This window comes from Aptenodytes forsteri, unplaced genomic scaffold, assembly GCF_000699145.1.
Source record: "Aptenodytes forsteri isolate BGI_AS27 unplaced genomic scaffold, ASM69914v1 Scaffold136, whole genome shotgun sequence".
NCBI classification, from domain to species: domain Eukaryota; kingdom Metazoa; phylum Chordata; class Aves; order Sphenisciformes; family Spheniscidae; genus Aptenodytes; species Aptenodytes forsteri.
In genome coordinates, this window is record NW_008796111.1 from 315,081 (window position 1) to 329,418 (window position 14,338).

At 36.7% G+C, this 14,338-nt stretch overlaps 1 protein-coding gene across 2 annotated transcripts in view; it reads right to left on the reverse strand.

Moving 5' to 3' along the window:
* Positions 1–14,338, reverse strand: part of CDK5RAP2 (CDK5 regulatory subunit associated protein 2) — an 82,019-nt gene that overhangs the window by 53,730 nt on the left and 13,951 nt on the right. For both annotated transcript variants that reach the window (XM_009286878.1, XM_019474084.1), the window contains exons 7-12: positions 14,192–14,245; positions 13,647–13,766; positions 12,944–13,036; positions 10,991–11,209; positions 5,260–5,430; positions 4,281–4,454 (exon numbers count right to left, since the gene is read on the reverse strand). In XM_009286878.1, the coding sequence (XP_009285153.1) occupies positions 4,281–4,454; positions 5,260–5,430; positions 10,991–11,209; positions 12,944–13,036; positions 13,647–13,766; positions 14,192–14,245 (831 nt within the window). The remainder of the gene's footprint in view (positions 1–4,280; positions 4,455–5,259; positions 5,431–10,990; positions 11,210–12,943; positions 13,037–13,646; positions 13,767–14,191; positions 14,246–14,338) is intronic.

Genomic DNA, 14,338 nt, shown 5'->3' on the forward strand with positions numbered 1-14,338 from the left:
GTTTCTTTTAGAATTCACATATTAATTTAGTTCTACATTTGCACCAAAATCTCAGGAAGCTCACGAAATCCTCCCAACTCTTTTTTTCTGCATAACGGGAGACATTAGCTGTTTCTTAATTCCAAATGTCACAGACTATACACAAATTATTATGAACTCTAAATTCAACTAGCTAGGGAGAAGTGAGCAAAATCATGAAGAAGTGTTCTTGATTTTTCAGAATCTTTTATGAAAAATAAGGATGAGAAGATACAGCATGAACTTTTTTTTTTTTGTACATTATTACTGTCATTTCTAAATAAAGCGTAGGAGTGAATTATTCCAATCAACTCCCCAACGGTACACAAAACATAAGGCAGCTCTGTAACTTAAATAGACCATAATGCTGTGGGAGTTAATGAAACATTAAACCTCTTGACACATGGTGTGAGGGAAAATGTGTTAGAGGAGATAGCTGCAAGACATCCAGGACCATATTGCAGTGAAAGATTTATATTCCCCTGAAAGGAGGCAATCTAATACATTAAAGTCTATATTTAAATCTGAAATACTATTGCTAAGCAGCAGTGGTGGAAAACATAACTTATTTTCATTAAAGGTTTCTCAAATTGTAAGCAATGAAAGTAAAAGGTTTATACCTCCACAATAAATAAGTTATTGGCAAAGTCACAAGAATATCCAGTTGCCTCACTGGATACTCTCTTCCTTGCAACAACCATCAGGATCATTTCAAAATCTCTGAAGGTTAGAGGATGAATGATTGAGAGAAGGCCATAACCTACACCTCATCACTGATTCATTCATCCATCCATCCACCAGTACCAGAATTTGGTAATTTCTTCTAACACTGCAGTAAACTTTATGTATGGTCTACCATAAATGAAGCAATCACTAATAAGATTAAAATTGTTATGGGCCACTGAGTCATATATCTAAAGATGAAAATTACTAGAGCAAAAGACTTTGTTGGTGACTTTTAGAAGATGTCATCTCAACCACAGAAAATGTCACAAAGCTGATGGCTCTGAGGAACTTACGGCCCTTCTTGGTGATAGGTGAGGCAAGACTACTGGACTATACACTCCAAATATCACTTCATCAGGCTAACTCCTTTAAGATTAAATTTCTGCTAATATGGAAATAGTGAGACACACCAACCACATCCATTCCCATCACCAGGCCATGCTCAGTGTCACAGGCAAAAAGCATCATGTTTGAAGTGTGTGAAGACATGGATATTGACAAAAAACATTGCTGTTTTCAGCTATAAGCTAATCTCATCAAATCAGAAATTGAACCACCACCTTTGTTTATGTGCTCACAACATCAATTTCAAGAGACTGAAAGCAACAACTACAATGCGCTGATCACTATTTAATAGACAGGACACTTGTATTAAAAAAAAAGTCAACTACATCACTTTCTATAATCACGACGACTCAGCAACAATGTGCACACTGCATCAATTTCAACAGCTAAGACACGTCTGCAGTACTGCAACAATTGCACCAATTCCAATTCTCACGACACCCATCAACTGCAATGCTCTAGCTACATCAATCACGTTCATGCATTGACTATAATTTCTCCAGCTGCAGCAAATTAGACATCACAACTGTATGCACACAGTACACTTCAGTTCCCTGACTGCACAGTATTAACTCCCTAAATACAAGCGTAATTATAACCAAAGTCAAATAACGCGCTGGTCATACAGGAATTAGAAAGTGCCTTGTGTCTGCAGAAACATCAGATTTGCCTTGCAGGGTATCAGCTAACTACATTTCCTACTCCACCCTCCAGTGGTATACAAGCTCCCCTTCCAAAAAACAGACATCACAGAAAGGCTATATTACAGCAAATCCAATAATTTTTTTACACTTAGAGAAATCAATTTAGAATCAAAACTCGTATCACTGTGGCCCCCTACTGCAGTACACGCAAGATTACACGTGCAACACAACAGAACCCAGAAGCACAGCTCAAGGACTGAACAAGAGCAAATTTTCTCAGTTTTGCTGCCTTTCTCAGTAATAAAATGAAGCACAAAGGTCTAAAAATCTGTGTTAGAAATATATTTACCTAACAAATGCTCCAACAAAAAGAGCTTTGTAAGTACAGGAGTATTGGTTGTGAGAGAAGAACATTAAGCACAAAACCAACTAAAGTTTCAAAAATTATATGGAGTCCATTGCACTTCTAAATTTCTTGGCTGTAAAATATATTTCATTCTGAGACTTCACAGATACCAGAGTCAGCAGTTGCATGACTAACCTAATTATCAGTGCCCTCGCACACTCTCTCTCTAGCCCATGACAGTGGCTCAAGAATCCAAAGTCTAATTAGAAACTGTCATTTATCTTCCCTGGCCTGGCCAAGGCACCCAGCAGAGCTTTGGATGTTGGTTGCTTTAAAATTTATCGTTACATTAAGATAAAGTAAAAACGTATCATGAAAGAGAGAGTTCTGCATCTCTCAGTTCAGTTTCTTCAACTTTAAAGATCAGTGAGGCTAGAAGAGCTTGGTTTCTCTTCTCTCTGGTGGGGAGGATCCAGCTGTGCATTTGCTGAGAGTTGGTGCAGCACTGTAAAGTCATCAGAGTCCAAGGCAGCCAGTGAGAGCAGAGCTCTGGATAACCTGTGTCCAAAAACTTGTGATTAATATGCCGAAGTGGGTTCTTACAGGAGATATCTTACACTGAGGTTGAGCTGAGAGGACAATGGGTTGTGATTAGGTATTGTTCACAATCACTAAGTGAACCAGCAATAGAGAATAGATTGTGATTAGAAGGTGGGTACTGGGTCATTACCATGCACGGCTTCGCTTGCCACTGTTCTCTCTCCTGGTTATACACCGATATGGGAAGCGGGGTGTACAGAGGAAAGTTAGTGTTTGATTTTCATTAATTCTGTATGATTTTCCATCACTCTTAGGTCCCTTTGTGACAGAAGTTACGTGCACGCACTGCAATTTGTTTTACAGAGGGAGAATTTCTACTCAACCTTTCACAGACTTTATTTTCTCTGCATGTATATTCATATATACTTTGATATACTCTGCACCAGTACCCCGGCAAACAGTGATGCAGCTCCTTTACTCTGAGCTTGTCATATAACCCATGACTCAACGTGTGCTTTCATCTACCTTGTTTAATAATAGTGCCCATAACATATTAAGCATCTCATCATTAGTGCGTTCAGAATGTGACACAGACGTAGCACTCACGTTTCCTTTGCCATTGCCTCACTTTATTTTAAACTTCCTTGAAAAAATCTCATTAATGACTGATATATCATTAAAGAAACGAAATAGCTTTCTCCATCATTAGTACGTACTAGTCTAATTCTTTTTACTTTGCCTGATGCTTTTGGAGACCTTAACATACTAGGCTGCAAACACCACCAAAAAAAGACAAGAAACGTACCTTCAAAAGCAGCTTACTTGTTCAATAATCTGTACACAATAATAAAGAATGCAGTAATGGAGTCAGCAAGTGATTCAAAAACTTCCTAACAGTACCTGACTCTTTTTTTTGCTAGTATAGATGTGGGGGGTGAAGGGGGAAGGAACTAACCCTACATTTTAAGACTTTGAATTTTGACCTCTGATTTCAGGTACTAACAAGTCTTTTCAATTTATGGCATCAAATAAAAGAATGGGCATATATTGTCCACCTTTTTTAAATATATATATATTTCTGTACTATTTCCTTTCTTCTTCGCTTTAAAGTAGTTTTCTTCTTGCCCTAGACATATCTTCACTCCTACCTGTATTTTTTATCCTCACGCTCCATTTATCTCCTGTGGTCACTAGCTCTGTGCAATCTTTCCCCTTATCTATCAGAAGTACACAAACTGTCCTTTGCACCTCTCTTCGGAAACGCAGATACCCTCCCACTCAGGGAAATATGTCGACCCTAATGACCACAAAACTATACCTCTTTATGGCAGGCAAAACATTTTACACACTTTCTGAGAGCAGAGTGTTCAGTGATGCCATATAAACTCATCAGAGTACAATACTATGTACTCTTACGATGCCAGATCAATACCACCATAATCATACAAATCATATGACACAATTATTAATAAAGCCATTCTTATCTTCTTAGTAATACAGAACATTTTGATATGGTACTGATATGAAGGAAAAACAGCCCCTTGCTACATGGATGAATTACAACATATATGAGTCCACGCCTTTGAAGCCAGAGTCAAAATTCTCTTCAATTTGAATTCAAGGTATTTATCCGCAAATGATCAGAATTATGAAAAACTCACCTCTAACTCTCTGACTATCTTGATGATTGACTGTTGAGACTGTGCGGCACATTTTTCCTTTACTAAGCCCTCATTTTTCAGTTCAAGTTCTTCATTGGCTCTTAGAAGGTTCTTGTACTTATTCAGGAGCTCCTGCAATTCTGCATCCTTTTCTTTAACTGTTCCATCAAGTTTCTAACAAAAGAAAACGAGACAGTTTTACAAAGTTTACTCTAGTTTTTATATTGCAAAATAGACAAACAAACAAAATTCAGGAGAATATTCATGGATGATCTGGCACATGGTCTTTACATACCTCGCAAAAGAAGACCTAAATTTAACATAAACATAAATTTAAATTTAACATAAAAAACAGAAGCAAAAAAAGATCGAACAGAAGCTTTCCCCAGCTGTCCAATCTTTTAAGTATTAAAAAATAAGTCAAGGCATGCACCTTGGTCTCCAGGTATAGAGCAACCTCAGCTATTACTCTTTGCATTGCTGGTTGAATACCACCAGTACTTTTCAGGGTTATACCTCCAGCTATAAAAAAACCGAGCAGGGGTGCATTAACATTCAGGCAGCTCCCTTCTCACATAAGTCATTTTGAATGGGCTCCAAAAAAAGAAGATAAAATATTTTGGTATCTATACCTATTCCTCAACTTCTAGTTTCTGCACAATAAACAGAAAATCATAGGCACTTCAGAGCTTTTAAAGCATCTTACCACAACAGTAAAAATTCTACATAAGTATTAGTAGTATTAGTAAAGCTTTCTTCCTCCTCTGTCCACACGCTTCATAAAACCCTAACAAGAAATCTTGTTGAATGCCACACACTCTATAATTACGTCTGTTCTGCAAATACAGTATTATAAAAAGTGAAGGATTATCATCAAAATCAACAGTAATTCCAAATACAAATGTGATTGTGTAATAATTCCTCATACAAAAATCAAATGATAACTTTCTGTTTTCCATTTCAACTTAAGTCCACCTACCTGAAGCAGTAAATCCTTTTGATTGACATTGTCTGTTAGCCGCTTCATAACTAGTTCTTGGCTCTGCAACTTCTGATTGCTTTCACTCAAAAGAGTATTGTAATGATGTTCAACTGCTTTTTCTTTTTCAGTCATTTCACCATGTAATTTCTCTAGTTGATTTCTAAGGTCCTACAAAAAAAAAAAACTGAATATTTAGCAAATCAACTTTTAAAAAAGTTTAAGACTAACAACCCACATTATTAGCTTAATTTTCCATTGCTTTAAATTACTTATATCACTGAATAGTCTGGAGAATGTATTTAAGCCAGTATCTTTCTCTTGGCATCAATGAACACAATTAAAGAAAACTTTCAGATGAGGTGTCAGTATTGTCTTCTAAAAATCTATGTTGTTATTGTTTAAATGCTTTTCATACAGAATGATTGGACTCCAAGGCTGTTGGGAATATCACGCACGTAGATGTTGTCGCTATCAGAATGAACACTCACTTCTGAGTCAATTTACTCCCTTGCTAGAAATAGGAGAAAATTGGTTACGGGTGATTCAGTTTGTCATTTGCTCTTTTTCTCATCACACCATGAAAATTCTTGCACTAACATTGTATTACTAGTTACTTTTGCATCAAAGAATAGGTCAGAAATGTTAAAACATTTTCTTTTGACAAGAGCACAAACTTCAAATGACCAATCAGGTCAGTCTCATGGTTAGAAGTCGTGAACAGCACTTGATCTTGATTCTGTAATTACTTCCTGCAGCTCAAACATTAGTTGCATCATCTCCACATCTTAGTTCCCCATCAGAGAAACAGATACTTCTTGACCATTTTGCTTCTAAAACAGAGAAACAATCTTTCAATAGCCTTATGCAGTAGCAAGTCCAAAGGACTCTAAGATCTGTTAGGATCAGCATGGACCACTGCAATGTAAAAAGCAGTATCTCCTAGTCTGCAGGTCACACACTCGACGCACACCACAATTATAGCTTTCTCCTCTGCATTCCTACTGATCCTGTTCTACTTCACTTGAAAATCCACCATCTGAAAACGTAGCTATCTATGGGGTTTCAAAGTCTGACCACCTGATAAAGCCTTGGGTTCCAAGCAATAACATCAAACAATTCCTATTCCTTACATTTTGCTATGAACTGGGACAATCGCTAAATCGATGGAAATATATATGAAATAATTAGCATGTAATTAACAGTCAGTTCCCAATTACAGAGTGGAAAATGTGCAAGAGCACAGGGCAGTAGAAAAATCCATACTATGGCTTCTCTGTCCTTCCACCTTCCCTCCCACCACCACTGTTTGTGTCACTTCTAACTTTGTTGCTGATTTGTTGGAAGTTTCAACGCTGTCAATCGAAGGAGGCATAGCTTGCATATGCACCAGCCTCATTTTATAAGCTTTTATTCTGCAAGAAGATCTACAGCATTTACTGCATGGATTGTGTGGAAAAAGAAAAGTAGAAACGTGTAACAAATGAGCTGTTGTCTAGAATTAAACAATTAAAACTTACAGAAGACTTTATACTATCTAAACTTCTTTTCAGACCCAAAGAACCAGGTAACACAGCCTACATCTTAAAATAAATGTTTTCCATTTATTCCCAAAAAGGGCCCATTTGTGAAGTATCATAAGCCCTTTAGTTTGCACATATGGTAGTCACCTATAAACTTTACATTTACCTCCACTGGGATTTAAAATTCAATAGTTGCTTCTTATTCTAAGTACAAAGAAATAGCACTAGTGACACTTTAATTGCAATCTCTTTACAAACTGTTTTATGTCCTTTTCTTGACTTAATTACCTTGCTTCATGCAGGTTCACATCAAATCCTTAACATCATTTTACTGTTTCAGTGTTTTACTTCTGTTTATTTTGCACATTAAATACAAGTTGTCATTTACAATGCCTTTTGGTTTACTCGTTTAATTTTAGCTTCATTACCAGGATTCAGAAATCCCTAATAGCTCCCAAAAAACTCAAACATTATTCAGCTTCAAAGAATGATTAAGCTTAGACCTCCAGTTCTGCAAACTAATAAAGGTAATTTTTTCAGGACCAAAAGAACTACTTGCTTGACTAAGAAAACTGAAGAATTGCAGAATCAGGTCCAAGTTTTGTCTATATACACAAACTCTCAAATATGCTTCTATTTCTTCCTAACTACTAACTATAAATATAAACTGCAGTGTAGCACATCTCTTTTGGAAGTAGTGTAAGGTCTGGTAACTGCAAAGTCTTCAAGTTATGGCTTCAAGTTACAGAGTTCTTCAAGTGGGTCACATTAAGCCTATTCATATACAACACGTGAACTGGAAGCAAAGGATGAACTCCAGTGTTATGATTTTCACTGCATTGCAAGGTTCACTCATTGGCTTTCTATTTTTACATTGGTTTTATACTATTACATCACTGAAAGGCTTTAAGTGTTTAGGGTCACCTGTTAGGTAACTGAACTTCAAAGCAATGCTTTTGACCTGTCCTGTAACTTCAAGTGACCAGCACTCTGTGACGTCTCTTCATGAAGGCCATAAACAGCTTCAAGAAGAAAAGATGATAGACATGCATAGATAGAAAAGATGCTGCTGCAATAACAGTACTACACCCCCTATTAGCTAATCTCGGTCATCTTGGTGTACCACACCTGTAAGGTATGGAAACTATGCTTCTGCCTTTAAAGCAGCAAAAATATTGTGGCTAGGTTTATGGGAAGAGGTGGACTGACAAGGCATACAATTGTGGAAAAAGTAAAAAAGCCTGCAAGAGACTTGCAATTTGCAGATAATTTGCCTCTACTATTTCTGCCCCCAGAGTTCCCTAAATCCTTCCCAAAACAAGCTAAAGTTGAGACTGAAAATTACCTTCTTTGCATGAGCTAGAATTCTGTAACACACAAAACTATCCATCACTATAGCAGGTTGCTTGAACTCATTGACCACTCAAATTGTCTGGGAGAAAATCTATTGCTTTCTATACGTTGAGTTGCAAGGATAATATAGTGCCTACAGCTCTCAGAGCATAAACTTTGCAATTCCCTCTGCCAACCTTTTTCCCAAGAGACTTTCCTATGATTAATGATAGCTGAACTAAGAAAAATGAATGTGAAACACTACAATATAGAAGACTGGAGCAGATGCCTCCCCCTCCTTGTCAGATGGAAAACAGGTTGGTGAATAATTAAGTTGTGAAGCTCCAAAACCTCCCTCTCAGGCTAAACTACAGGTAGGAAGACTAAATAATAAATTCTGCCTAATGAGTTATTCTGCATTTCCCCAACCACCTGATCAAATATGAATACCTAGCAAATGCACTCTAATTGTCTACATTTAGGCCTGGAGAGAGAATGGATACCTGAAGTGTTTAATCATGTAAATTTGAACAAACTCTTCGATCAAGAAGCACTGAATCTCTGTTATAGACACAGTAACACGGTGGACGCAAGCAACATTAAGGATGAGTTGATGTTTATTCCTCAATTGTATGCAAGAATATATGCCCAAAGTTTCTTGTTTCAGAGAGCTTAAAGGGATGCTGAACTACTGCTTAACAGCAGCTTCTGGAAAGTACAGAACTGAAAGAGTTTTTACTTTTAAGTTGACCTAGTAGAAAGCCAGGGCACCCACCCACGCTGAGGCAGGGACATTGTTCAAGAACACCTATGCCCGTTGCTCCAGAAGACTCCTAATACTGGGCACAGTCTGCGATTTGGATGATCAGCTCACATGTAGCAGTCTTAATTAATTTAACCTTCTTCCACTCCAAGACAGTAATGCCCAAGTCATCTCTAGACAAACGGGGTTTACAACAGGACAGTACTTTTTCTGGATTTCTAAGTTTTTGGGGTTTTTTTAATTGAAATAGATATATGCAAAAATTGGGATTATCCCAACTACAGTATATGAGAAGTCCTTGAAGATTTCCCTGTGAGTGAGTGAAGAGCTAAAGACAGCAGTTCATTACAGTTGTTGAGGGCATTTTCTACAGTTTAGGTACATTCTTGCTAGGTTTATTCTAACAAAATAGAAACACTGATAAATAGGTATCTCGGAGCATAAATAGAACAGAATTTTTAAGGCTGTCTCATAAAAAGTTTGCATCAGATCACTGAAGTGGTTTTCTATTTGTCAAAGAGCAAAATATCACAGCATATTTTTTTACTCCCACGTATCTACTACTTAATGGGCAAAATTTCACAGGCAATGTTGCTATATCCAAATGTACTAGCAACTCTGAAATTGAAGCAGCTGTTCTGCAAGGAGTAGGAAATAGGTTAGGGATATAATTTTTGTGAGACTGCTCATCTTTTGGCAGGAATGCTTTTCCCCAGGGAGCTAGTCATTTACATGAAAAACTTGGACATAATGGAGTCAAACAGGCTTCTGTAATACAAGTAACTTCGAATCCCCTGGCAACTCCCTACTCAGTCCTATTTTTCCTGTCTTTCCTACACAGAGTTATATTCTAGCTCCCCTGAAAGATGAAAAAAGTTCTGAATAGAGAAGACAGTTAAATGTAAGATACTTTAAATCAATAAAATATGTTCTTTGTGGCTGGGGGGCTGGGCTGTTTAAAACAGGAGCGATCTGTTCTTTCTCTCCTTAACCTCAACACCCTGAAGAAAATTTCAAAGCACACCAAAGAGACTTTGTGACAGCAGCCTAACCACAGTTGACAATCAACCAAAAATGCAAGTTAAATTGTGGATCCCTCTACTGGTTTTAAGTGATATTGCAGGGACAGCAATTTCCACATATGCCTGCTTTATTAAGGTCCTTATTTAATAACTGAACCAAAACATCCACTGAACAAATACAAGCTCATTTAATCTTTTATGTAATTTAATATAGCAGGAGACTAATCCCTAACTGAAGACCAGACTTTGCATGCAGGCAGGACTCTAGGTGAGAAGACTTTAGAAAACTCCATGTGACAAGACATACAGGTGAGAAGTATGTTTTATGTCAAACACTCAGCAGAAAGTGCATCCTTTTTTCAAAGGAAGAAAAGAAGAAACATCATCAACCTTGTTGCATGAACTGTGCGTGTTGGAAGCAGATGTGCTTATCTAAACACCTACAGCAAGGTAAAAAAAACCCTAAACAGAATATAATGCAAGTGAAATTAATGAACAGATACAGCACATCATTTTCATGTTAAATTGTGACCAACTAATCCTGTGCTTTGGGAATTTTACAAGCAGAAATTATTAAATATACAGTCTTTACAGTAACCCTGCTATGATAGCAAAAAGCAAGCTGAAGTTTGGCCTAAGGTTGCAACAACTGGCTACTTACTCCTGTTCTGCATTAGAACTTAGAAGAAAGTTAAATTTAAGTAGTGTAATTTAAGATAATGTATAGACATGTAACAAGACAAATACAGCAGAAATATAAAAGGTACGTTGTTGTACATGTTCAGACTCTCCCATCAGAAAAACTGAAATCAATAGTAACCACTTACCACTTATAAAGGCTAATGATTTTTTTCCTAGGACCTAAGACTATCAAAATTATATTTATTTTAAAATATTTTTCTATGCAGACTGTGCACCAGAATTTTCCTCAATCTTCTTGGCCCCATTCTTTTGAACACTGGCTTTAGGCAAATGCATTAACCTTTCCAAAAAGTATTCAAATCAAAAAACTAAATTTGTTAGAAAAGGACATGCTAGAAATGTTAAATTATTTTTAAACTTTATGAAATAAAGAAAAAAGTGATAACAACATTAATGGTTTTGTCACTTCTGCTCTTCTGTAGTTGTGCTTCATCCAGCTCCTTCTCCATTTTCTCTCTTTCTAAATTCAAATCGTTTAGCTCTTGATCGGTCTTTTTAATCCTCCTTTGTAGTTTACGATTCTCAGCATCCTTTGTAAGGTTTTCTGAACGCAGCTCTGCTAAGAGGGTCTCTTTTTCCATCAAGAGAGCTTGATAATCCTCAGCACCCTGAAACATAATGCAGCATTCAAGTTCTATAAGGGTATTTTGTAGAGGCTGGAAGTCTTTACTCCTGTTGCGTCCAAACCCGCTCCCCCGCACCTCTTTCCAGTACTTCAAAATTATGGTGCAAAAAAACAGTGAAATGACAGTTACTCACACAACAGGGAAAATGTTACACTGAAAGTTTTCTCAACTAGCGTAACACAGCTTTCAATGACATCCAGAGCAGGATAACAAAGTCTTAGATAACTAAGAATTAGATAAAGGTTGACCTGCAAAGGAGTCCACAGTGCAAATGAGATCATATTATTATTATTGATTCCCAAAGCTCTTATTACATAAAGCTTTCTACTTTGGGGTCAGTTTGAATCCAGACTAGGCCAAGTAGTTACCAAGTCATAAGCATATTTTTTATATGAAATAGCAAGTCTGATTTGTGTTCTTCCCCATCACATACTGTTACAACTGGCCTCCGTGAAGTTCACAACACAGATGACAGGATTAGTGGGCTATGCAGCACGATCTACTCACAGAGAACTGCCTTCAACTCAAGTTTGTAGCTAAGTAGCAGAGTAATGAGGAGAAAGGCTTGCTCTGTCACCCACCATGCAATATGGATTCTGTGGACAGGAGGGATTAGTTGCACACTTTTTAAACCTAACTTTTCAAAAATAATCAAGCTTTCATAAAAATGAAAGGGTTAAAATTAGAGTAATATTCCTAAGCAGGGCTTCTATGGTATGAAAAAGCAAACGTAAGCTATAGATTCACACACAGATCAAAATGACCTGAAGAAGAAATAGGATATACTTTTCTCAAAGCTGCACACTTAAAATTTAGGCTTAAGTGAAATAAATGGCTTTTGCAGAAATGGAGGTGCTCTCAGAGCTAAACATTACTACTCCATTAGACTCTGAAATCAAAAAACAGTACAGTCACAAAAGCTCTAGGCGCGTGTACTTCGGAGGCAAGCGTATCAACCTCTCCCATTCCTGCTGAGCTAAGAGACAAAGTGGATGAACAAACATCATAATGGAAGATTCATCACTGCCTCTAATCAGTATTAGTTTTATCAGACTTAGTTTCAGATGAGTTGGAAAACATTACAAAAGACATTATGTTGCCTATTTTGATATCAAAATCTTACTTTCTCCCATTTTACATTTTAAGACCTTTATAATGCATAAATTGCCATCATGAAGTCCTTTCTCCTCCACACACGACAGCATTACTAAGTCACATTTTCACAAACAGCACCCCACTATTTTATAAACAGCCATTTCACATTTATTATATAAATAAATCCAAAACAAGTGTCTCATACCCAGTTCAACTCTGCTAACATGAAGAGTGTGCTGTTACCATACTTTTGGAAGAACAACCAAAACATTCTTAGGTCAACAAAGCAAGCTCAGTATCATCTCAACTCCACAACTATTTGTGTCTTTATTTTTAACTCATTTCGCTTTTACACATTTCTCCCTTAATAATTCTCAGTTGTTATAGAATAAAAAACTCAAGAAACAAGATAAGTAATCTGACATTTACACACTCTAGCATTTAAATAATGTGATTTGGGAAATTTTTTTTCAAAGTAAGAAAAAATAACTTTTTAAACAACATTTTAAAATAATTTCCATTCCTGTACTTTCAAAGATACAAAGCACTACCTGCTGTGTGGAGTTACGGAGAAGGGAGGAGCAGGGATGGGGGAAGCCACATAAATTGCTTGCTTCTTACCTTGAATTTTTGGATGTGTGCTTTGTGAGTTGCTTCTCTTGCCTTCGCCAATGAATCATTTAGATCTTCAATTTCAGAACCAAGCTCCTCATTCTTTAAGTAAAGTAAAATGAATACTATGTAGAAAGAGTTACTTCCAAGGGATGGTGATTCAGTAATAGCTATCTCATCTCATTATCCATTCATGCAACTACACAAAACAAATACTTTAAAGAACAAAAAACACCAAATACATCATAATAAATCTTATAAAAAGAAATTCTTGTTCTTATACAACACTCACTAGACTGCCTATCACTAGAGTTAAATATTTCCCATTCTTCCACAAAATCTGAATTTCACCTGACGTTGACCTCTCCTATTTTAGCTGTCTTTATGACAGCTCCACATACTCAACAACATAACATACTTCTCATACCTTTTAAGTGGTGCTCAGAGCTGATAAAAATCAGTGTGCAACTGAAAACATTTTTCCTCAAAGTTCTTAAGGAAGACAGTTCAGTTAAGTATCTTTTTCCGCTCTCCTCCAGTCCAAGACCCAAAACTCTAGATAAACAGAGCTGCTTACAGATATGACAGCAGTGATTAAGGACCCACTAGAAGTCTCCTAATGATGAGATGGTCAACCGCTGCCACATATACAATGCACACACTCCTCTCCCAATGATAGTTCTACAAACCAGCAGGATCATAATCACCATACCTCTTTTTCCTTTGCTTTTAATGCAACAGTTAGCCCTTGAATGGTTTTATCCCTTTTCAAACCATTCTTCTTTTCAACAGCAAGCTCATTTTCTCTCTCTTGTAGCTCTTCTTGAAGTGACTAAATTAGATTATGTGAAAGTTGCATTAACTTCCCACTAAGAGATACTGTAACTGCACATTAATAAGTACATTCTCTCAGAGTTCTTATATCTTATTACTCAGATTACTAACATAAAACATAGTCCCAAAATGCGAGTCATCATCTTAAAGATGTGCCTGGAATATAGTATAAGAAGCCTAATATCATGGGCTGGCCATAAGTATCAGCTTCAATATTTGATGAGTGTGCCTATAAGCTTTACCGAAAATTGCTTCAAAAACAAGGTGAGCCTTCCTTTCATCTAACATAAAAGAGAATTTACCAGAGGACTTGCTTTGCTTCCTTTCAAGTCAAGGCCTCTCTGTATCTATGAATGCATTACAGAAAAGATCCCAACATGCACTATAAGTGGTCAAGGAAACAGGAACAAAACTAGAGCTTACCTGAATTTTTTTTTCAAAGGAATTTCTCTCATTTTTAAGCTCCATTCTAATAGCCTATAAAAACAAAACATTTGTTACGGTCAAGTAAATTTATTCTAAACACAAATGCAACTCATTAAGCATTAAAATGAAGGAAAGCAAGCTTAA